At 36.8% G+C, this 23,015-nt stretch overlaps 3 protein-coding genes and 1 pseudogene across 3 annotated transcripts; 1 reads left to right on the forward strand and 3 right to left on the reverse strand.

Moving 5' to 3' along the window:
• Positions 1–1,841: 1,841 nt before the first annotated feature.
• On the forward strand, positions 1,842–7,763 carry LOC133302842 (linoleate 13S-lipoxygenase 3-1, chloroplastic-like). The gene is made up of 9 exons (XM_061502662.1): positions 1,842–2,229; positions 2,582–2,853; positions 4,379–4,616; positions 4,975–5,313; positions 5,429–5,514; positions 5,611–5,718; positions 5,804–6,105; positions 6,288–6,554; positions 6,857–7,763. The coding sequence occupies exons 1-9, from the start codon at positions 1,842–1,844 to the stop codon at positions 7,611–7,613; spliced, it is 2,757 nt and encodes a 918-aa protein (XP_061358646.1). The 3' UTR covers positions 7,614–7,763.
• A 472-nt stretch (positions 7,764–8,235) lies between these two features.
• Positions 8,236–8,597, reverse strand: LOC133302856 (uncharacterized; annotated as a pseudogene).
• Positions 8,598–9,587: 990 nt separating this feature from the next.
• On the reverse strand, positions 9,588–11,793 carry LOC133302846 (GTP-binding protein At2g22870). The gene is made up of 4 exons (XM_061502665.1): positions 11,267–11,793; positions 11,117–11,186; positions 10,397–10,559; positions 9,588–10,306 (listed from the first exon to the last, which is right to left on the reverse strand). The coding sequence occupies exons 1-4, from the start codon at positions 11,703–11,705 to the stop codon at positions 10,097–10,099; spliced, it is 882 nt and encodes a 293-aa protein (XP_061358649.1). The 5' UTR covers positions 11,706–11,793; the 3' UTR covers positions 9,588–10,096.
• Positions 11,794–14,649: 2,856 nt separating this feature from the next.
• LOC133302845 (probable hexosyltransferase MUCI70) lies at positions 14,650–22,497 on the reverse strand. The gene is made up of 9 exons (XM_061502664.1): positions 21,813–22,497; positions 21,381–21,617; positions 20,986–21,199; positions 20,714–20,823; positions 20,438–20,637; positions 19,905–20,008; positions 15,993–16,180; positions 15,695–15,894; positions 14,650–15,130 (listed from the first exon to the last, which is right to left on the reverse strand). The coding sequence occupies exons 1-9, from the start codon at positions 22,051–22,053 to the stop codon at positions 14,906–14,908; spliced, it is 1,719 nt and encodes a 572-aa protein (XP_061358648.1). The 5' UTR covers positions 22,054–22,497; the 3' UTR covers positions 14,650–14,905.
• Between the last annotated feature and the right edge of the window lie 518 nt (positions 22,498–23,015).

Consider the following 23,015-nt stretch of genomic DNA (forward strand, 5'->3'; position numbering starts at 1 on the left):
AATTTTCTTCAATAAAAGAATTTTTGCAATGTTTTCTCAAATAAATCTTCGTAGTGACTCTATTGTTTTTAATCTTTTTTTTCGCCGTCACGTTGTGATTAAGTTGTGACAAGTATAAAAAAAAATCTAGTAAAATTAGATTGATTTATCACATTAATACATATTAAACAAGTATAATTTTCCAACAAATTCTTGTCATGCGTTGAATAAGTAAACTGAGAAGAGATAAAACTTAGGACTTGAAATTTCTCATTTTGCATGAGAAGTTGGAGCTTTCTTAGTGAGAGAAAAAGAAGTGGAGCTCATCTTGAGAGTAGTAGCAGAATAGACTTCTCATGTTATATGAGAAAAAAGTTTTCCCCTAAAACTTATTATTATAAATAGAAGCCAACATTTAAAAATAAAAAATACGTCAACTTGACTTGAACCCAGATAACTCTAGGATTATGTAAGTCGGGTCATATCAACCCATGTTTTGACTTAGTCAGCTGATTTTATTAGTAACCATACCTATCGTTTTGGTGGGTTGAGCCAGGTTGGTTCAGGGATTGTAAACCATGTAGACAAAAAGCAAGAAAAAGTGGGGACCTAGCCAATTAAGCTGTAATTATTGTTTCTTAATATCTCTACAAATAATTAAAAAATTATAACCTGCTCTGTAAGGGATTTGTAGTTTGTACCAATCATCAATCGTAGTTTATACCAGAATTTTAAAATAAAAAGTCTAAACACCTACAACCATTGATAAATTATTAAACTATATAATAAGTGTCAGAGGAACTGTGGAAGTGTTAATTTAATTGCTGTACAAATTTAAGGGCTTAACTTCTCTTGATAGGAGAGAAGTTATCTTATGTTATGAGACGAATTAAGTGGATATCTCATGTTATGAGACGAATTAAGTGGAGCCCATCAATTTTTTTTAAAAGAAAAAAAAAGATAAGCATATTTTTTTTATGTGAGTGTAATATGAGAGATGAATCTTATATAACATAAGAGTGTAATTCCTCTAAATTTAAATATAATTTTAATGGCATAACAAATTGAGAATCAAGAAATGTTTTATATATTACAAAATTCAGATGTCAAATTTGTTGAATCAGAATACACATATTTAATCAAATTATGGTAGTTCAGTTGACGCATAAAAGCTAAACAGGTGGGGTGAGATCATGTGTTTGATCCTCTGTACCATTTTTGAGAGGAATTTAAAGCTTTAATCATAGACCCGGCCCGAACAGAATTATCTTCCTTAAAGAATACATGTCATTTATCAAAAAAAAATCGCATATTTAATTACGATGTTCAGATTGTTCATAAATGTCCGTATCGCATATAATCCATAAACGAGGTTGTTAAGTTTATAATAGAATTGGGTAAGCCGTAGTTTAAGTTGGGATTTGGGGGAGTAGAGATTCGAAGACTTAACTCGGATACACCACATGGGCTATAGAACATTAATGGGAGTGAGATCATAGAGTCAATTAAGCACAATAATGGGCTATAAGCACATGATTAAGCATATAACTCTACTCCACTGACATCAATTCCACACGCAAATAAGTTGTATAAAAAAATCTTATGATAACATAATAAAAATACATTTGGTAATGGATCGAACACATGTCTTCATCTCCACCTACTCAGTTCTCTGAGAGTAATTGAGCTACCATAATTTAATAATGGATCCAATATTTAATGTGCCTCTACCGGATAATATATCTATATCAGGCTACAATATTTATTTATACACTTGGAAGGTGCTATATATTGAGAAATAGATGCGTTAATTTACAATCACTAATTACAATTAAAGTTAAGCAGTTTGACAGCACAAAGAAATGGCTGGGACGAAGACTCTTTTGGATGCTTGTTTGCTACATAACAAAATTCATTTGAATCGGTTTCAAGGACGCCACACTCTTAGTCTGAGCCATTCCATTCAGGAACAGAGATTGGTGTATTCATGGAGTTGGAGTGGTAAGATGAAATTCAGAGTGAGGAAGAAGGGGAAGCAAATTGCACCAACCATGGCAACTCTCATTGAGGGTGATGAGTTGGCCATCTCTGAAAAATCCACTACCATGAAGCTGAAAGCACTTGTTACCGTGAGAAACAATAATAAGGCATTTCCAAATGAAATGGTGAACAACCTCCTCAGCATTTTCAGGCCTCAAAACCACACCAAAGGTGTTGTTCTGCAGCTTGTTAGCACTGAACTTGATCCCAGTAAGTGTCTCTATCTAATTCATCCATTTTATTTTTGTTTGTTACGAATCTTGAGATCACCGCCCCAAAAACTAGCTCAAAGGATGAAAATGTTCAAAACTTTATAAACCTTACATTAGTTGTATAGCTGTATAGGCAAGTGAGACTCGTAAGATTGTCAATTCATCGAATTACCTCAAAATGTTATAATTCGAAAAAAAATCTCTTTGAAAATATGCAATGGTATAACTGCGTACAAATATTGTCTTCGTCCCAGGTGGGGTTTAATGGGAGTGGTGGATCAAATTACTACATATTGTTTCAGCTTAATGTTTATTGTTCAACTTGTTGTGTTGTTAATATAAAATGAAAGGGAGCATGGAAGCAAAGTTGAGCAAGGAAACGGTGTTGGAGTTGTCCAAAGACCATGAAGTTGAAGCTGAGGGGAGAATCAGCACCTATAAAACTGAATTCTTCGTGGACTCAGATTTTGGGGTTCCTGGGGCTGTTACCGTCGTTAATGGCTATGACAGTGAGTTCTTCTTGGAAAGCATAAGCATTGTGCAAAATGTTCATTTTGCTTGCAAGTCTTGGGTTCAACCAAATAAGCGTGATCCACAGAAGAGAATTTTCTTCATTAACAAGGTAACATACAGGGCCGAAGAAAAACACCGTACACAAGGGGAGGGATCAATTTCTTCTTGAAATTTTTATGTTTATTTCTATCTTCACATGCATTGAATAGGTAGGATTCAATAATTATTCATGAAGAAAGAGATAAATATAAAAACTTTGCATGATCAGTTCATGTAAAATTTTAACATGAGTCTAGTAGGAACTAGATGATCCGAAGAATTTTTAATATAATAAATTTCGATTTACTCTGCTCAAATTAATTGAATATTTATTGGAAAAGTTTTTAAATAAATTCAGCCTATGACTATGTTAACCTTGGTGAATTGAATTGTCTAGAAGTGTTTGGTGCAGCAAAACATAATGGGATTAGGTGAAATTAAGATGGTGAATTATCTCTTATTTTATATTGGTGTTGATAGACAACTATGCTAATGAATAATAATAGACTAAAGCATCACATGCAGCACGCTAATTGTGTTTTTTTTTTATAATGTGTGTGAGATTAAGCTGGTGAATTATCTCTTATTTTATATTGGCGTTGATAGGCAATTATACTAAAGATTAATGATAGACAACTTTTAAATTTTAATCATTTTAAAAGTACATAATTATAAAGAATCAACTCAAGCTAAAAATTTAAATTTTTATTGCAAGGTATATATATATATATATATTATTTTTTAATATGCCTCCTCGAATCCTTTTTGGATTAAAACCTCAATAGTATGAAAATATTTTTAATAATCCTGCCCCAATGTACTTCTTTCATTGAGAGATTGGCACTTATATATATATATATATATATATATATATATATATATAATTACTCTCTTCTCTCTCCTCTCTCCTGATTAGTTATCACATTTTTATTGGTTTGGACCAATTAAATTTGATGCTCCTGGAGCACCAAAACTCTTCTCCAATAATACATATGTCTATATTTTTTATTTTTTTATTTTTTTCTATTTTTTTTCAATTTTTTTGTATCTTTTATTTGAGTTCATCTACCCGACCTTAATTAATTTAAGATAAAGTTGTTGTTGATGTTGATGTTGAAGAGAATGAGTTACAAGGATCAAACTTTAGATTTCTTTAATTATATAAGCTAGATATCATGTGAAGAATATTCAATGCAAAAGATAAAGTTGTTAGGTGAAGAAATATATATATAATTTTATATTTTTCGTAATAATGATATATTATAAAATTTACAATGTAAAAACTATAAAATTATCTAAACAAAAATTCAAGTAATAACACGATATTTATCTTTTTCTATGCAATAAACATTGGAAAATTGTCTTCCTGTCTCTTAAGTCAACAAATGAACGCGAAGATACATTTACATCCTTGTCACCTAATTATTTAAAGTCCAAGTATAGATAATATATCAGACACAGCTTCAAAGTTCCCCTGAATTAATTGTGGAAATTGAACAAAAGCCCATCTTATAACCGTGATGGAAAATGCTAGGTGAGTATTCTATATGAAATTTTTTACATATATAAACTATGGTGTATACTGTACACAACAGGCCTATCTAGCATGTGAGACACCAATTGGGCTGAAAGAACTGAGAGAAAGAGAGCTGAAGCACCTGAGAGGTGATGGCAGTGGACACAGGATATCTTCTGACAGAATCTATGACTACGATGCATACAATGATTTGGGTGATCCAGACAAAGGAGATGAGTTTGCAAGACCAACATTGGGTGGCCAACACAACCCTCATCCCACACGTTGTCGCACTGGACGTCCACCTACCAGAACTGGTCACTTTCATTTATCACTTTACTTATTACCTTTTGTTGTTTTCTCTAGGCCATGCACATTAAGATTGTGCATGAAAACTATTTTGTTATCCCACGTTGTTTTTGAAAAGAAATATTTTTTTTTTATTTCTATATCTTAGAATAATTTCTGAGAAAAAAAATGTGTTTGATAGCATGTTAGGAAATTCAAATATTAGTGATAAGTAATGAGTTATATATTGGTTGCATTAAGTAATAGAGGACAAGATGTCTTTGAATGTAAGTGGTTTAATATCTAAGAATGAACGTAAAACTTCTTATTTTTACATAACTATAAGTTGATACCGTTTTTGCCATCTGTACATGCAAACATGGACAGATACGAAGATGGAGTCACGGCCGAGTGGATCAGAGGCAATATACGTGCCTAGAGATGAAGAACTGGATGACATAAAGAGAGAAACTATTGATCAAGGAAAATTGATGGCAATGCTTCGTAATGTTGCGCCTGCTATAATAGATAACATCATGGGCAGTGAAAGGGTTTCAAACATTGATTACTTTTTTAAAGAGCCAGGGCTCTCTGAAGCTAAGTGTCAGCCTGGTCTAGGTGCAATTCTAGCCCAGTTACCACTGACACGGATTCTACTCAATTTGGGAGGTGCCATAGAACAGATAGAAGAATTTTTTAAATTTGATCCTCCGAAGATATTTTCAAGTAAGTGAAATCATAGTGTGACTATTACCAAATGAATTTTCTCCATGTTGAAGGGGGTGTGTGTGGTTTCATTTTAGAGAAACAAATTATTCAAATGAAGTGGAATGGTTTTCAGGAGAAAAATCACATTTCTTACTAGATGATGAATTTGGACGTGAAGTGCTTGCTGGGTCAAACCCTCTCAGCATTGAAAGGCTAAAGGTATATCCTTCACTTGTTTCATTTTGGTAATATGTAAAAAATAAATAAATAAAAAACACAGCTTTCTGTTCTTTCATTTTGTCAATTTTCCAATAGGTTTTCCCACCTGTGAGCAAACTGGATCCCTCTATATATGGGTCAGTAGAGTCAGCACTGAAAGAAGAACACATTATAGGCCACATTGAAGGGATGTCTATCCAACAGGTACAAAAAAAATTGGTCATCTTTCCTTAGGCTAAGTTCCGTGGAAGTGACAATTCATAAAATGTTGTCTGCTTTGAAATTTTAGGCATTAGAAGAGAACAAGTTGTTCATGCTGGACTATCACGATGTTTACCTTCCTTTCCTGGATCGGATTAATGCCCTTAAGGAGCGCAAAGCTTATGCAACCACCACAATTTTCTTCCTCACCAAAATGGGAACTTTGAAGCCCATTGCTATCCAGCTTGCTCTCCCAACAGGTGATCCAAATACTGCTTCCAAACGGGTTCTCACCCCTCCAGGAGACACCACCTCCAAATGGCTATGGCAACTTGGCAAAGCTCATGTTTGCTCTAATGATTCTGGCATTCATACACTTGTGCACCACTGGTATGAAATTTTATTTCCCTGTGAATATTAGTATTTTAGAAAATAAGTGATGCCATTACTCCATCCAAACATGTACCAAATATCTTTCATAATGTGTACAAATTACACAGGAGATTAGAAATCTTGTTATATATAAAGATTAGTAATTTATATGATGACATTGGCCTTTGATAATCAAACAGGTTACGAATTCATGCATGCATGGAACCATTAATAATTGCTGCTCATCGTCAATTGAGTGTGATGCATCCTATATTCAAGCTCCTGCATCCGCATATGCGATACACACTCAAGACAAATGCTATAGCCCGTGAGACACTCATCAATGCCGAAGGTACCATTGAGACAGACTACACTCCTGGGAAATACTGCATGCAAATTAGTTGTGCTGCCTATAAAGACTGGTGGCGATTTGACCTGGAAGGCCTTCCTGCTGATCTTATAAGAAGGTGAATAATATTGTGTCCATTGTGAATAATATTTTCTATCTTGCATTGCAATTCTATGTAGGACTTATTGTGCTGGCCTCATGAATCTTAAATAGACAATAGTAATTGGAGAACTAAAGACTATCCTAATCTGTTTCAATATCTTGCACATACATTATATCATGTAATAATGAACCTAATGTCATCTTGGTTCTTACATAGAGTAAAATTAGACAAACTTTATGCAGCTTTCTTTATTTAACATTATCCTCTGCAAAGTACCAAGACATGGATGATAAGATCTAATATTTCATTTTTTACAGAGGTTTAGCAGTTCCGGATGCAACCCAACCGCATGGCATTAGACTACTCATTGAAGACTATCCTTATGCAGCTGATGGACTCCTCATATGGTCCAGCATAGAGAAGTTGGTCCAGACCTATGTGAACCATTACTACAAAGGTTCAAATGCTATTTCTTCTGACAATGAACTCCAATCCTGGTACAAAGAAGTCATCAATCTCGGACACCCTGATCATAAAAATGCTAGCTGGTGGCCTAAACTTGCCACCCCTGAGGATCTCATCTCCATGCTTACCACTATTATCTGGACTGTATCTGCACAACATGCTGTCTTGAACTTTGGTCAATACCCCTATGGTGGGTATGTTCCAATCCGTCCACCATTAATGCGAAAACTGATTCCCAAGGAGGAGGATCCTGACTACTCAGATTTTGTCATGGATCCACAGAGATACTTCTTATCATCACTGCCAAGCTTATTTCAGGCAACAAGGTTCATGGCTGTGATCAACATAGGTTCTTCACACTCGCCTGATGAGGAATACATAGGAGACAGAAATGACATCTCTTCTTGGTACGGTGACCCAGAGATCATTGATGCATTCAGCCAATTTTCTATGGAGCTAAAAAATATTGAGATGGAGATTGAGAGAAGAAACGCTGATCCAAAACTTAGGAACAGATGTGGCTTTGGAGTTTTACCATATGAACTGCTTATACCAAGCTCAGGACGTGGGGCCACAGGACGAGGGGTTCCAAACAGTGTGACAGCCTAATAGTTGAATGTATGGACAGACCGGTAACTGAATCTATCTATGTTTTACTATTCCTCAGCCTAGGTGGATTAACATGGATTCAAGATTCGGTCCCCAATAAACACAAAAAATAAAATAAAATAAAAAACAAGGAACACTGCAGGCATGAAATCATTTGTACGTGTGTACCTAGTAGCATTAAGATTTGATTGTTATAAGTCAAATTCCTCCTCATTGGCGCTTTGCTGTCTCAGGAATAACACGATAGTTTGCAGCCACAGCTAGTCTTTCTGTCTCATGGCAAAAATGCCACTGTCAATTTCCACCTCTTAGAGCTCACGGGTTTGAATCTGAAAAATAATTTCTTTGTAAATATTACTGAGGTAAGACTGCATGTATAAAAATTGCTCTGATCCCTACGTTTGCTAATCGGATTTTAATGGGAAGTGGTTGATTATAATTCATATGACAAGAATTCTTCATCCCAAAGAACTAGTTAAACAACTAAATAATAGCATTAACAAGATCTCATTTGATCATATAATGACAAGATGACTCTAATGCATCAAATAAGGAATCTTGGCTACTCCCAACTCAGAATGTATATCAGGGTATCATATTAAAGATGCCCTAAGGGGAGAGGTTAATCATACTTCTCTCTCCAAGAGTAAACAAGAAAGAAAACCCATGAGAGGCCCAAGAGGGTGTCCCCAACTGTATGCCTGAGCCAATCCCAGGCGAAGAAGGCCTGAAAGTCCCTGTCCTTGACGAAGGAAACCATCAAGAGAAGGAAACCAATTGTGACAAGGAGCAACCCGGAGAAGGAATCGGAGTCTTGATGAGAAGCTGGTCGCGTGGGGTGGATCCAAGAAGCTTCGTCTCTGTTCGGACACCGTGCCCAAAAGTGGAAGCCTCCTTCATGTAGAACATCATTAGGGCCCCACTGCTCATGGCGATCACAGAGTGGAAGACGCAAATCACCAAGAATGCCGACGATGATCCCATTGTTTCGCATTTCACGGCCCTCACCTCACACCATTTGGGAAGAACAAAGGTGATTTATTTATTTATTTTTTTAAGGCAAAATTCGATGTTTGGAATGCTCTGACATGAGGAAGAGACAGAGTTTCTAAGTTAAGGATATGGTGGGACTAGAGCCGGCAAAACAAGCTCGGCTCGGCGGGTCAACTCGCTCAACCCGCCAAACGGGACTGGACGGGTTGAGTTTTTCAACCCATCTTAAAAGCGGGGCGGGCTCATTTTTTGGCGGGTTGATGGCGGACACAGACGAGCCGAGGTGGGTTAGTGTAAAATAGGTTCGGGCTGGCGGGCCAACCCGCCCAACCCGCCAAACGGGGCGAGGCGGGCTGAGTTTTTCAGTCCACTTTCAAAAGCGGGGTGGGGCGGGGTGGCTCATTTTTTGGCGGGTTGATGGCGGGGTGAGACGGAGCGGGACGAGCCGCCCACTCTGCCACCTCTAGGTGGGACCATGACAAGTAATATTTGTCCGAGGATCGGGGCACGCGTCTAATAAAGACAACCTGGGGTATTCTTATTTGTCTGGGACTGGGAGCATTAAAATAGCATGGAGATGATAAATTATATTAACAAAATTAAAAATAAAATAAAAAAATGAGCAAGGCTCTTTATCTTTAGCACTTACAACCCAAGATACAATAACGGAGAAGAAAAAAAAGATTTCGAGGGATTTCTGGGCACTTCGCTGGTTCCAATAAATAGTAGAAATTTAAAATTTAACCAATTTCTACTAGACACCCAGCATATGTAAAATGTGTAGCAACCCTTTGCCAAAACAAAAATCAGGTGTTGGAAGAGATGTAACACTTGTACACTTCCTGCGCAGGGCACAATAACCAAACCCTGTTGACAAATTGAAATGTAAAAAAATCTAGGGAGAAAGGGACGAGCAACAAACATATGCCTTCTTATAAAACTTAATATGAAAGCCAATAGAGGAATTAATAATTATCACACTTCCAATAGTTTTATTTATCTCAGACTCAAAAAATACATCAAAGCATCTATAATGTGAGTGTAGCAAAAGTTGCATTTTTCCGCCCGAAAATCTTAAATAAAAGCCAAAGAAATGGTATGCGGAAACATCTGGCAACAAAAAAGATAAATAAAGCCAACACAAAACCATAAGTTTCACTGTTGAAAGCATACAATATTTCCTGTGATTTTCTACTCCCTCAGGCATAAAACATGACCCCCAACCCTGATACTCAGAGCCAGCATATAAAAATCCAGTGTATCCAGAAACAACTCAAACTTGGTTCTCATGTAAGATACCGTATATATCAGGTTGCGGTTCAGGGAGAACAAACATCCTGTTCAAAGATCCAGCTGAAATATTATGGGTGACAGAGTTCAACCAATAGCTTTTTCACATGATTCTTCTGTACAGATGCATCTTTTGTAATTTCCACTTTGCTCGTGCATGGCATGTTCTTCTCTTAGTCACATCTTTTTAAGCTTTTCTCCTACTGATCCCAGTAGTTTCTTAGCTGAGACATATGCAAGAGAAGCTCATCTCTGCCTAGTCCAGTGACACTGCTGGTCATAATCCATGGGGGATGTTGCTTGTAGTTTTGTCTGATTAACTCTTGAAAATCCCTTATGTTCTCATCAGGCCGTTTACCCTTTGCCACCTTCATTTTATCGCATTTTGTGAAAACAAAAGTGATTGGTATCTGTAATTCACAAAAGTTTGATGGAATTTAGACTTGTTTCAGTACCTTAACAACATTACTTTAGGGACTCAATATAAAAAAGTATCATACATTATTACGTCCAAGCCAATTTGCACAATCCAAGTCAATCTTTTGAGGTGGAACACTTGCATCAATGAGAAGCAAGATGGCCACCAGAGTACTTCTGTTCAAAAAGTACCCTTTCGTGAATGAGGACCAATCCATTTTAGCAGCTTCAGGTGCTTTAGCAAAACTGCATAAAAACTCAAAAGTCAAAACATATGAGAAACAGCCTTTCATATGATGGGTTAACAATAACACCACCAATCACTAACCCTCAATTCTTTCCAATCCGAAAATGCGGGGGGGGGGGGGGGGGCGGGGGGGGGGGGGGGGGGGGGAGAATACAGGGAAGAACAGCATTGAAGAAAACAGATACAAATCCTGACAATTGGGCCATACAAGTAAACATAAACTGTTACTGAGCTCAAGAAACTTCAAAAACAATAAGGATACCAAGTTCAATTGTTTTAAAACAAAATATTCATACCCACTACCATATGTCCTGCATCAATCAGCTTTACCAAGAAAATAAGGAATCAAATGATAGGTTTCGATATTTTATAATAATTACATAGAGTTTGCAATTTTCAATATTGTTGATTTGCCCTCATTCCTCAATGCAATTGAATCACTTTAACAATCATAATTTTATATACTTTCAATACTCAATAGCAGTAGTTGATATAAAAATATTATAAATTTAAACATAAACCAGAACAAATTGGCATCATGTTGTGACTCACTCACCCATAACCAGGCAAGTCCACAAGGTACCAGGTTTTGTTCACCAAGAAGTGATTGATAAGCTGTGTCTTCCCTGCAAGTGACAAAAACACATTACACAAGCTCGAAGCATCTTATGAATTTTAAAATTAATTAAAAAAAAAAAAAAAAGACCTGGTTTTTTAGAAGTGAGTGCAATCTCTTTTTTGCGAACAAGGGAATTGATGAGTGAAGACTTGCCAACATTGGATCGACCCAAAATAGCGAATTCGGGTCGGTCATCCCTAGGGCAATCCTTAGCTCGACCACTACTCTTCACGAACTCAACCTCCTTTATTCGGGCATCGCCGGCGTAGGGTCCGACCACAATGTTGGATCCGGGTAGGATCATAGAGTCGTTAACCTCATCGGGTAAAACTCCCGGCGGAACGAATAGCAGGGTTTCCGATAAGGGGGAAGAAGCGTTCGTCGTTTTGGAAGCTGGGATTGAATGGGAAAGGGGCTTTCGAAAAGAGAGGAGAGAAGGTGTTGTGGTTTTGGGAGTGGACATAAAACGACGACGGATTTGGAGAGTCAGCGACACCATCACTCCACTTCTTAGCACCATTGTCATCCTCCTTCACTTAACTGCTAGTGCAAATGGATTGGGGATAACAGTGGCAAGAGGATTGGCTTTATTTGACGAAGTCGTCTTGTCCGGAGTAAGCATTCCGGAATTTTTTTCTGTTTTATTTTTATTTGAGGAAATACCATTTTTTGTTCCTCATCAAACTTTATGCCCGTTTTAGTACCTAGTAAATAAAAAAACCCATCGTTATTCTTAAAAAATTCAAAATGGATCCATTTAGTTGAAATTGTGGTCCTTCACAAAATAAAAAAAGACTCATATTAGTCCCTAAAATGACTAAAATGGATCCATTTTAAATTTTTTAGGAACCACGATAGGTCTTTTTATTTGCTAGGGACTAAAACGGATATCTTAAAATTTGCTGAGGACCAAAAAATGTATTTACTCTTTTTATTTTTAGTAAAATTAAAATACACAACCACAAAGGAGAAAAAAATTTACAATACTGCCCTAGTACCTACGTCGAAATATAATAACTTTGTGGACATGTTTCTTAAAAAGAGAGAAAAAAAATAATTTTGATATTATAAAGGAAAAGCAAATACAATGTTGTAGGAAAGTTCTTAGGTTATGTTATAGAAATAAAAATTGTGAAACCCACCTTTTTTTGTTTTACGAAAACAAGTATATGTTCCGCAATCTCTATCTATATAACACAACTTAATAACTTTTTTACAACATTATACTTTTTTTATTGGTAAACAAAAGGGCTAGAAAAACAAAAACAAAATAAAAATCCTACTGTATACCAACAGCACGCAAACTGCCCACAGCAACAAGATCAGCCAAATAAATCAGCTGAATACCAGTAGGAGGCTCTCCACAAGTAACATGTTGCACATTATCATCACTATTAAGAATAAAATTCGACATCCAATCTGCACAAACATTTCCTTTTATGTACGTGTGATTAATTTTAACAATCCAATCTCTACGAAGCCATGCTCGTATCCGAGAAATCAAATGACCCTCACGAGCTGCTACACCATGAGAGCTGAGCATACTGATTACACTTGTGGAATCACTTTCTAAGATAAGTTGTCAAACCCAACTCTCCAAGCCAATTCTAAACCTATAAGCACACCCTATAACTTTGCTTTGAAAGAACTACAAATTCCTAACTTGTGGGCGAAACCATTTAACCAATTGCCACGAGAATCCCGAATAACATCACCACAAGCAGCAGAATCTGGATTGCCTCTCGCAGCACCATCCGTATTCAGCTTTACAAACCCCTCCATTGGGAACTGCCAACAAATATTTATAACCATGGATCTCTTATTTATGCCAGTATCCTTTTCTCCCAAATAAGCTTCAGACACTTCATGAACCAGCTTTCGAATCAACTCTACTTTGTGGACAAAAGTAGGAGTTACATTACCATGTATAAAACTATTACGCCAATTCCACAATTTCCAACAAGTTACAAAAAAAGTAGTGAGACAGAGATCCGCTGCTGAAGACTCTCCCTCGACATCCATACACTTCTCAAGCCACAACTTTAAGTCCAGATTAAAGAACGAAACACACAGAAGATCAGGGAAAAGCGTATGCCATAAGTTCCTGACTTCATGGAAATCCCTTAGAACATGCAAAATAGATTCATTATGCATACTACAAACCGGGCTTGAATTATCCCCTCCATTCCAATAAGCAGAAATGCTTTTCGTAGGTAATCTACCATGAGCAACTCTCCACATAAATATTTTAATTTTTTGAGGACCCTTCCAACCCCATATTATCTTCCATATTCTTGACTCCTCAACCCCAATACCTCTAATACCACTGATACAACCATATAGGTTTTTAACCGATACAGTACCATCTCCCACAAGGCTCCAGAACCTATTATCAGGACCATCCATTCTGCAAGGGGCTAAAGTATTATAGAAAATATCAATTAAACCCCAGGTAAATATTTTCTTAACTCTTCATAATTCCACTCACCATAATCATTTATCCACTCAGCCACCGATTTATTTAAATCAATGTTATCCCCCCTTATATCCACAACATCTGCCAAAGCTTCTTGGGTTAATTGCCATTTGTCCTTCCAAAAGTTAATAGTTGTACAATCACCCAATTTCCAAATAAGCCGAACTTCCAATTCTTTCTAAAGTTTACACATATTTTTCCATAATCTCGAATCACCATTCCTAGCTATGAAGTTGCTATTTCAACGTCTTCCAGAACAATACCTGGCTTGAAGCACCTTTATCCAAAGCTGGTTTGAATTCTGATAAAATTCCCAAGGGCGTTTAGCTAGGAAGGCATCATTCATCACCTCCAACCTTTTCAGACCAAGACCTCCACTGTTCTTAGGCAATGTAAGGATATCCTAACTGATATCATGATACTTCCTATGGTTCTCCCTATACTCTTTTTTTCCTATAATTATATATTCTTCGAAATACTTAATTTATAATTTCATTTTGAACTACCGTCGTACCTAGTGCTCAGTACAACAGTAATACTAAAGATGCTATCCACTATGAAGAAGGGAAACTCTTTTTTTTTTTTTTGAGTTAACTCAACCTCAATTATTTCTTTGAAATGAATTAGCTCCCCTCAATATTTTCACAAACTTTAACTCTTTAAACTAACTCTTTAAACTAGCTACGAAACTAATCATTTTTTTTTTTCACTCAGCTCCTTTGCGCTACTAAAGACTTATTGTTAAATTGTATATAAATGTATTATTTTATGTAAATTGATGACGGAATTAATATTTCAGATGATGTAGACAAACATAAGGTACACAAAACATTGACTTCAATGCCAGGCTCAACAATGACGAGAGATAAAAATTCCACCAACAGAAACTAAAAGAGGAAACAGTGCTGGTCAGAGTATTTTGATAACTTTGTAAGAAGGAAGAGATCATGAATATATATCTTTCATGGAGAATAACTGAGAGGAAGCACACTTTTTTCTCTGATAATGGAGGGTTACCACGTGAGGAATTTAGTGGCAACCCATGTTATAATTATTGAGAATTTTACTATATGTACAACAAAAAAATTAACAAAAATGGACAATTGCACAAAATAAAAAAAGAATGAGAGCTTCTGTGCAAAAACAATACAACACACTCATCTTGCACGTTCTCCCTCCAGCTCTCCAACGAATGATTTTTCTGTAGGTGGAATTGAAATACATATTATATAATCACTCAAACAAAACTTTTAACTTGGTTCAATGTCTCTACTTCCGGCAACAACTTTGCGGTGGCGCCTAGAACCAGATTTCCTATCTTTTCCACGCTTTCCAGGGCCTTTTCTAATGGGTGAGATTACAACGTTTTCAGGTGATGTTTCAAGCACAGGCAATGGAGGTGGTGGAGCCGGCGGAGGAATGTTAGCAACTGCCCTTGGTGGAGCCAGGAGCAGCAATACAGACTTGTGGTATTTCTGTAAGCACAAAAAATAATAATTGGACAGTAAGGTAAAAAGTGACCATGAAATTATAGTTGGTTTGGATGAATAATGAATGTACCATCCAGAAAAAAGAAACAAGAACCATTGGAACAAGAGGTTTCCAGCAAAAACTCAACCTAGGTGGTTGCAGTACACTTTCCATAACACAAATACTTACAGTAGTGAACTAAAACAAATACAATTCTCATACAAAAAAGATGGAATTGGTCATTTTCCTGCCCAAGCAATGTAAAAAAATGAATGTCAATTTAAATAGTGAAATTAGGGATTGTTCATATCTAAGTACTGAGTTGAAAACATTAAGCGAAACAAAGAAAAAAGCAGTGAAGCTAAAAGAATAGATTTTTCTGAAAATACACAATTACAAGGGTAATCATCAACATGGAACCTGTTAAATTTTACATTTATGCTTTGAAAAGTGTGCACGCAGGTATGCATGTGTGTATCTTTATTGCATTCCTAATGTTAAACTGTTCAGAATCAGCATGTACCTTCTGGAAATAAATGCAATCATAACAGACAAGATAAAATGTTTACCTGAACTACAAAGTTGCGTCTTTCACAATCCAAGAACATGTTAAAATGAAAATCTACCCTGGCCAAAATTTTGTCCCTGACAGTTGAGAAACTAATCTGGTCCCTTGAAGTAAATCGGTCAACTTCATTGAACCAAAGACAAGTAAAGAGATTGCTAATAGGAACATGCTCTCGTACTATTACACATCCTTCAGGAACATCTGCAACTCAACCATGAAGTTTGAAGAAAATAAATAAATAAATAAGTGAGATAGGTGCATCTCATCCCAGATAGATACAGATAAGTTTCACCACCTACCACTTATAAGAGGAAGCTTGGCCTCTGTATATGGGGTCAGTCCCTCTTTCTTGTAAAACTCAATCTGAAAGTCAATAGAGTCATTATCATACTTTCTAGCAGCTTTATTTGCCTCGGCCTCAACAAATACATCAAAGCGTCTATAATGCTTTGATATTGCAAAAGTTGCATTCTTCCTCCACAAAAACCTAAATAAGGGTGAATAGTTTAGGTGCCAAAACACGTATTATGGCAAGATAAAGCAAAATAAAGCTTGCAAAAAGTCTGAAATAGCACAGGTATGAAATATTATCCCAAATGTATTACATTTTAGGACATAGATACTGCAAAAAATGCATTCTTCCGCCACATAGATACTGTTCCGGTGGCTTTTTCCGGCCACTCCAAGACAGAACAGCTCGCCTTCCTCCCCTCTTCTCCGATCTGGTCTTCATTCATTGTGGGTCTCGTCCGTTCAGAAGATATCAGTGATTCTTTGCTTTCCGGTCATTGTTTCAAGTGTTGTGCATTCTTATTTTTTGATATCAGTGATAACCCACTGTTCATCGTCATTGTTCATAGTGCTGGAATTTTCTATTTGAGTCTGTTTTATTTTTTTATTTGGTAATCTGTGTTTATTTGGTCCTTTTATTTGTTTCTGGTCATCTTTATTTAAGTTTTTGATGGAGGGCACATCCAAAAATAGTACTGGAGAGACTCCAGTACTACCCCATCCATTACACAATGAAACTGACTGGATCTGCTACTTACAAGACCTGGTCTACCTCAGTTAAGATCTGGTTTACTGGTCAGGGGCACGGTCCACATCTCACAACATATTATTTTATATTCAAGTTGGTATCAGAGCCTCACCGCCCCCCACTTTCTCTTGTGGTGTTTCTTAGCACAGGTAGGCTGGGCCTCTTGCATTGTCCACTCTTCAAGCCCAATGGGCTCTCGTGTGAGGGGGCATGTTGAGATATATAGTCTCACATTGGTTGTATATGCAACTAATGTGGAGTTTATAAAGCCTTGGGCACTCTCACCCTTTGAGCTAGCTTTTGGGGCGGTGTATCCCAAGGTTCTTTACAGTTTTCATAGAGAACTTCATATTTTCCTCTTTTTCTTCTTCTTTCTCTTTAAAAAAGAAAGGGCACAGAGATTGGATTGGTACATAAGGTGCGTCTAAGCCCATGCTACTGAAATTGTAGAGTCCTGAATGCAATGAACTACGGGACTTGTATTCTAAGGTTCTTCGGAGCTAAAACAACCTTTATGATTTCCCTCCATCTTTACCATAGTCTACAGGGGATAAATTGAAATTGGTACCAGGGTAGAGTTTAATCTAGTTGCTGATTTAAGTTATCCTCACTTGCCCCTGCTATACTCTGAAAAGACTAATTTATAATTGGTTAGTGATGGAACCAGAAAAATAACACTGAATTTGACTATAAATTGAAGAAAACATAAATGGAGACAAGCTCCTTACAAGCACTAATGGCAAAAAATAAACCCCTAAGACCTCAACTCCCCCTCAAAGCCAACATCCCTAGATTCCAAGAGTTCCCTAGAGATCCTCAAATTCCCCACTAAACCAATACACAATTCCTGCATGAAGAAACCACACCCTAAGCATCTATATATAACTAATTCCTAACTGATGGGCTTGGATATTTTATTTCCATCAATACTCCCCATCCAAAACTCACCTTGTCCTCAAGGTGAAGAAAGAGGATAGGTGATGTGATAGAACTTCCACCCAAATCCCATTGCTTGAAGCACCTTGACCACCTTGGTAGCTTTAATTCCATTTTCTTTCCATGAACCTCCATGCCTTCACTGCAGCATTTCTTTCCAAAATGAGCATTGCTCTTGAAGAGTAAATTTAAAATGATCATTGATCTTGGAAGAGTAAATTTATGCGTCTCTGGTTATTAAACTCCAGCAACATATACCTGAACCTTGATACTCTCCATACTCCAGCAGCGTTGGTTTTTTTGTTGGCCATCATGCCTCCACTTCCTTGGCTCATCGTTGCACTATTCCCTTGTTGGGTTCCTAAAAACCCAACCTCACTAGTATGGATACCAATTTGTGTTGGACGAATTGCGCCCAAACCGACTGGTTCTTTTTGTGCTTTTTTTGCTAGAAACATTGTGCCTGGTTTTTGTATTCTCCCCACCAATAGCCCTGTTGGGAAGTGCTGGACCAAGCAGGCCTGGTTTCAAGTTGCTACCGCGTTGGCCTCTCAAATCGGGCCCATTTAGACCAAACCCAGTGGCCATGCTAAGTCCACTTCTGTTGTCTTTATTTCCTAGTGTAGGTCAACCCAAATACCCACCTCCAGATCTAGACCCGGTTCTTGTACGTCCCTGGTCAAGCACATCCAACCAGCAGCACATCTTTGTCAGTGATCTTCTCCAGTGAGCAGCAAAGCCGATGGCCTGAGCTCCTTGTGTTGCCGCCCCTGCCACCGTGGTCGTTGCCACTGTTCGCGTGCAGTCTCCCTGCTGGTTCCATATATGTTCACACGTCGTCTCCGTGTATCAGATCTGACTTCGTCTTCTTCTTCAACCTCTGATCTTTCTTCTTCGTGCAATTCTTGTTCTTCTTCGCCTGTTGCTGGTTTTTTGTCTTTTACTTCGCTGATTTGTTTTTCTTCGTTTTTCTTCTTCAGCCTATTCTGTTTTTTTATTCCTCTTGTTTCGTTTTCCTTTGTCTCTTCTTCTACATCATTCTTTTTTTTCTTTCTACAACGTCATTGACATCCACTCCTACTTCGATTTTGTCCACTTCGATTCCTTTTTTTTCTTCATCGATTTTTTTAAAACCCTGTGACTTCATCTTCTCGTATTCAAGTCTCCATGTTTTCATCCACTCAATTGTTTCATCGAACACCTTCACAATTTTTTTCAAATTTTCCCTAAGCTCTAAATCACTAATCCCTCCCATGCTTTTTTTTAGATCTAGATCAGAAGTGCTATAATACCAAATTGAAGGAACCAGAAAAATAACACTGAATTTGACTGTAAATTGAAGAAACAATAAATGGAGACAAGCCCTAATGGCAGAAAATAAACCCCTAAGACCTCAACTCCCCCTCAAAGCCAACATACCTAGATTCCAAGAGTTCCCTAGAGATCCCCAAATTCCCCACTAAACCAAAAAACACAATTCCTGCATAAAGAAACCACACCCTAAGTATCTATATATAACTATTTCCTAACTAATGGGCTTGGATATTTTATTAAAGGCCCGTCAGTTAACAACCCACTCAGAAGCATAAAATAGGAGAAAGTCTACAGCTTTGAGTTCTGGCAAGGCAAAAAGGTCTTTGGTAAGAACATTCAGTCATTTTCTTCCTTAAAACTTTTAGTTTTAACTACAACCAAAAAGGGACTTTGAGGTCTGGATAGTTTAAGAGATCACCTAGTGTGAGAAAGAAATTCCATAGTTGGACTTCAAGACTTATTCTATGTTAAGCTATAAAAGCCAAAGAGAGATATTTATAGAGCAACAACAACATAATATGGGGATAAGAGGGAAAGCTGCTCCTCATATCTTGGCAAAGATCATACACTGGATTGTCAAGAAAAGTATATCATATACCATATAGAGCAATTGCGACACTGAAGGAAAACTACATGTATAACCACTCTTGTTGAAGCAAGAGACAAATACTGGGGAATATCAAACTCTCACATCATATTGTGCCATGGTAAATCTAGTGTGAAAACATACATTACGAGTGTCAATTTTTAACAGGCGGGACATCAATACTATCTCAAACAGAAGTAGATAGAAAAATAAACCACATTCCAAATTATGGATCAAATAAATGATAGGGCTGGAATGAGGATATTTATATCACTTTCACATATAAAATGAATACGTAGATACCAGATAGAGTCAAAGAGAATCAGAGAGATGTACCTTTCAAGTATTTGATATGGATCCACAACAAGCTCAAGCTTTCCATCAACCCATATAGAATAGCGAGCATTTGGAACCAATCGATGCAACAGAAGCTTTGGAATCTGTGGAAAAGGTAGTAAAATTAAAAGGTATATAAAAATAATACTTTATGAACTACAAAACAAATCAGTGCATCCGTGAAATTTTAGCCTTTTCAATTCATACAGAGGACCTAGCTAGCCAATACTAGTAGGTCTACTGATCTAAGTAACCCCCCCCCCCACAACCCAAACAAAAAAAGCCTACTTTTTCTGTGTATTGAAGATAAGTCAGTATGCCAATATTAATTCAAGGTAGTTTATAGAAAGATGAGACCATAACTAACAATATCAATTTTCCACAGCAATGATCAGAACAGATCACAAAGAACAACATAACTATCCCTTTTTTTAAAAAGAAAAAAAGTATCAGTAACAAAAATGGCTAACAACCCATAATGCTAATTTCTATTTCACAGCAATGATGGTGCTTGCCAAATATATAATCCTGACCTTTCCTGTCCGTCTTGCATCTGCGTAAGGAAGATTGCGAGCAACAATAATTCTCCACAAACCAATCTTCTTGCTGATTCCCAGCTTGCCAGAACTCAGCAGATATTTTTCTGTTTCTTCATCTACAAACATGAGGAAGCATACAGTCTTCCTCGCATAATCACTTATATTTTGTGGCTCATTTATCTCGTCAAAATTTCCTGAACAATATATTTAATTTATAATCAATAACTAGCTTAAACAAGTAAATAAATGCAGAAATCACATAATACAGACCAAATATGGCTGATGCAACAACCACTCCATTACACTGCTCCATTTCAAGAAGGTCAGCTTCATCCATGTCAAATCCAGTGTTGCGGCCAGGCTTAATTCCTCTTACAAATCTGATTGATGCACACATGCATCATTGGAGATACAGAATGGATTCAGATCAGTAAAAAGGTACAAGAATGGTCTAGTACTGGCACAGACAATTATAACCATAAAGAACATTCCTCGGTGATTATAGATATAGATATAAGACATAACCAAAAAGCAAAACGCACCCACAGTGCACACTCATTGATTCTCGTACATCAAAAGAATCATTTCTCTGCTTCAAGGTAGGATATCCACCAAACTCCGAACCACCAAATTCTCCATCTCTACTCAAATTTTCTTCATAGATATATGTTAAATTCTTAAGAACTGGAGAAGGTGAGGGCCATGTTGGCATCAATGCAATGGCTTCTTCAACAGGAAGGTAACATACAGGGCATGCTAAAACATAAAACAAACCAGAATATTCAGGAGAAACACCATATACATTAAATAGTCTAAAATATATCAATTTTGAATAACTAACTGATAAAGCAGGAATGATGGGAACTATTACAAATTATTCAAGTATCAAATAGTCTATAAGATATCCTAGGCAGCAAGACTGTAAACTAAAACTTACGACGTGGCCCAGTACGCTTTTTATCAGCTGGAGGGGGAGGGAGTGTGAAGCTATTACATGGATGCCCCGGAGGAAGATGATAGCCCAAAAAATAGCTAGGGGGTGGAGGTGGTAATGCCAAATTTGTAGTCAAGCCAATTGCATTAGCCATAGAGATCTCAGATGGAGAATCAATTATAGACATGCTTTCATTAACACTAATGCTCTGCACAGTGTTTACTTCCGGAGTATCTTCACCTGAAAGCAAGCCATATAACAAGCATCAAGTTATGTTCCAATTAATGAAGAAATCAAATGACAGATGTGAATCACACAACTCACAACATAGCATATTCTAGTAAGCCAAGTTGAGCATATTCACATTTAAATACTAATAAAAAAATTAAACAATTCTGAAATATGAGAAAAAGGGAAGAAAGAAAATAGAGGAACCTTTTCCAATATACAAAACCCAGACGAACACGGCAGCAGAGATGAGACATAGGAAGAGCATTCCGACCTTCTTGCGGCCAGCGAACTTGCAGATCCAAAGGAACAACCTCTCTTTCTCTTTCTCCTTCAGCATCTTTGAAGGCTTGCGAATAGACGACACACCGTTTTGTAGCTGTTTATCCAAAGACCCATAACTTGAAGAACGAATACCAAGACTCAATGAACCTCCACCTCCAGACATTATATCTCAACAAACCCTTCATATGATCCTCTCATTCCTCACCCTTCAATTTCTCTCACACCCCACTTCACCATTTCGAACAATGCACTCTCCAATGCCACACTCTCACTTCCAACTCAACAAATATTAAATCAAATTTGATTTCTCTTTCTGGGCATTCAACACCCAACAACAACAACAACAAAAGCAAAGGTTCAGAAATACAATAGTTGCGCCCAAATCAACTGAAATACGGTTATATTACACTGAAACTGAAACTGGGTCCCGAGAAAAACTCTCCCTTTCTTCCAAAAATGGGGAATGAATCTAGGGTTTCTGATTAGGGTTTTCTGAAAACCGAGACTCGGAAGAAATTCGGGATCACAAATTTCCAAGTACTATAACTTCTTTCTTTTTTGTTTAATTTTCTGCTGATCCGGAAGTGGTGATGACGATCTCAGAGAAAAAAATTTGATTGAATGTTTTTATGAGGAAAGATTATAAAATTAGGGAAAATAAATTAAAAATAGAACTATAGAAACGTGGAAAATCATGATAGGGTAGTCTGCACAATATTTGCCCCTTCTGACACTGATGCCTCATTCAGCGTGACATGGAAATAAGGTTACTAAGATGCTACCCAGCTCATAGCTTGACATCTGGTATCTAATAATTATGATTAATTGTTATCATCATAATTATTATCGTTAGTTCTATAGTTGTCAAGATCTCGATTTATCACTACGATTTTACGTTTTTACGATTTTTTTTATAAAAACGATTTTATCAATATTCTAGACGCTTTTACGTTTTTACGATTTCTTACGATTTTTTTACATTACGATTTTACGTTTACGATTTTTTAGCCCCTTCCGAATTTACTTAAAATCTCAATTTTACCAACTATGGTTAGTTGAATGGTTTTATAAAATTTGGAAACTTAATTAATTAAACCAAAAATCATCTAAAATCTTGTAATAATA

The sequence above is a fragment of the Gastrolobium bilobum genome, unplaced genomic scaffold (genome assembly GCF_033153095.1).
Source record: "Gastrolobium bilobum isolate Gb01-03AN ecotype WA unplaced genomic scaffold, APGP_CSIRO_Gbil_v1 utg23253, whole genome shotgun sequence".
Lineage (NCBI taxonomy): Eukaryota > Viridiplantae > Streptophyta > Magnoliopsida > Fabales > Fabaceae > Gastrolobium > Gastrolobium bilobum.

Excerpts from the sequence above, each read along its gene's own strand:
- LOC133302845 (XM_061502664.1), bottom strand. The coding sequence starts at position 22,053 with ATGTCTGGAGGTGGAGGTTCATTGAGTCTTGGTATTCGTTCTTCAAGT. Across the intron at positions 21,618-21,812 it reads GGTTTTGTATATTGGAAAAG|GTGAAGATACTCCGGAAGTA; the intron begins GTTCCTCTATTT and ends GCTTGCTTTCAG. Across the intron at positions 20,824-20,985 it reads TCAATGAGTGTGCACTGTGG|ATTTGTAAGAGGAATTAAGC; the intron begins GTGCGTTTTGCT and ends TGCATCAATCAG.
- LOC133302842 (XM_061502662.1), top strand. The coding sequence starts at position 1,842 with ATGGCTGGGACGAAGACTCTTTTGGATGCTTGTTTGCTACATAACAAA. Across the intron at positions 5,314-5,428 it reads TCCTCCGAAGATATTTTCAA|GAGAAAAATCACATTTCTTA; the intron begins GTAAGTGAAATC and ends AATGGTTTTCAG. Across the intron at positions 5,719-5,803 it reads AAGGGATGTCTATCCAACAG|GCATTAGAAGAGAACAAGTT; the intron begins GTACAAAAAAAA and ends TTGAAATTTTAG.
- LOC133302846 (XM_061502665.1), bottom strand. The coding sequence starts at position 11,705 with ATGACAATGGTGCTAAGAAGTGGAGTGATGGTGTCGCTGACTCTCCAA. Across the intron at positions 11,187-11,266 it reads ACTCACTTCTAAAAAACCAG|GGAAGACACAGCTTATCAAT; the intron begins GTCTTTTTTTTT and ends TGTCACTTGCAG. Across the intron at positions 10,560-11,116 it reads GTGGACTTGCCTGGTTATGG|TTTTGCTAAAGCACCTGAAG; the intron begins GTGAGTGAGTCA and ends GTTTTTATGCAG.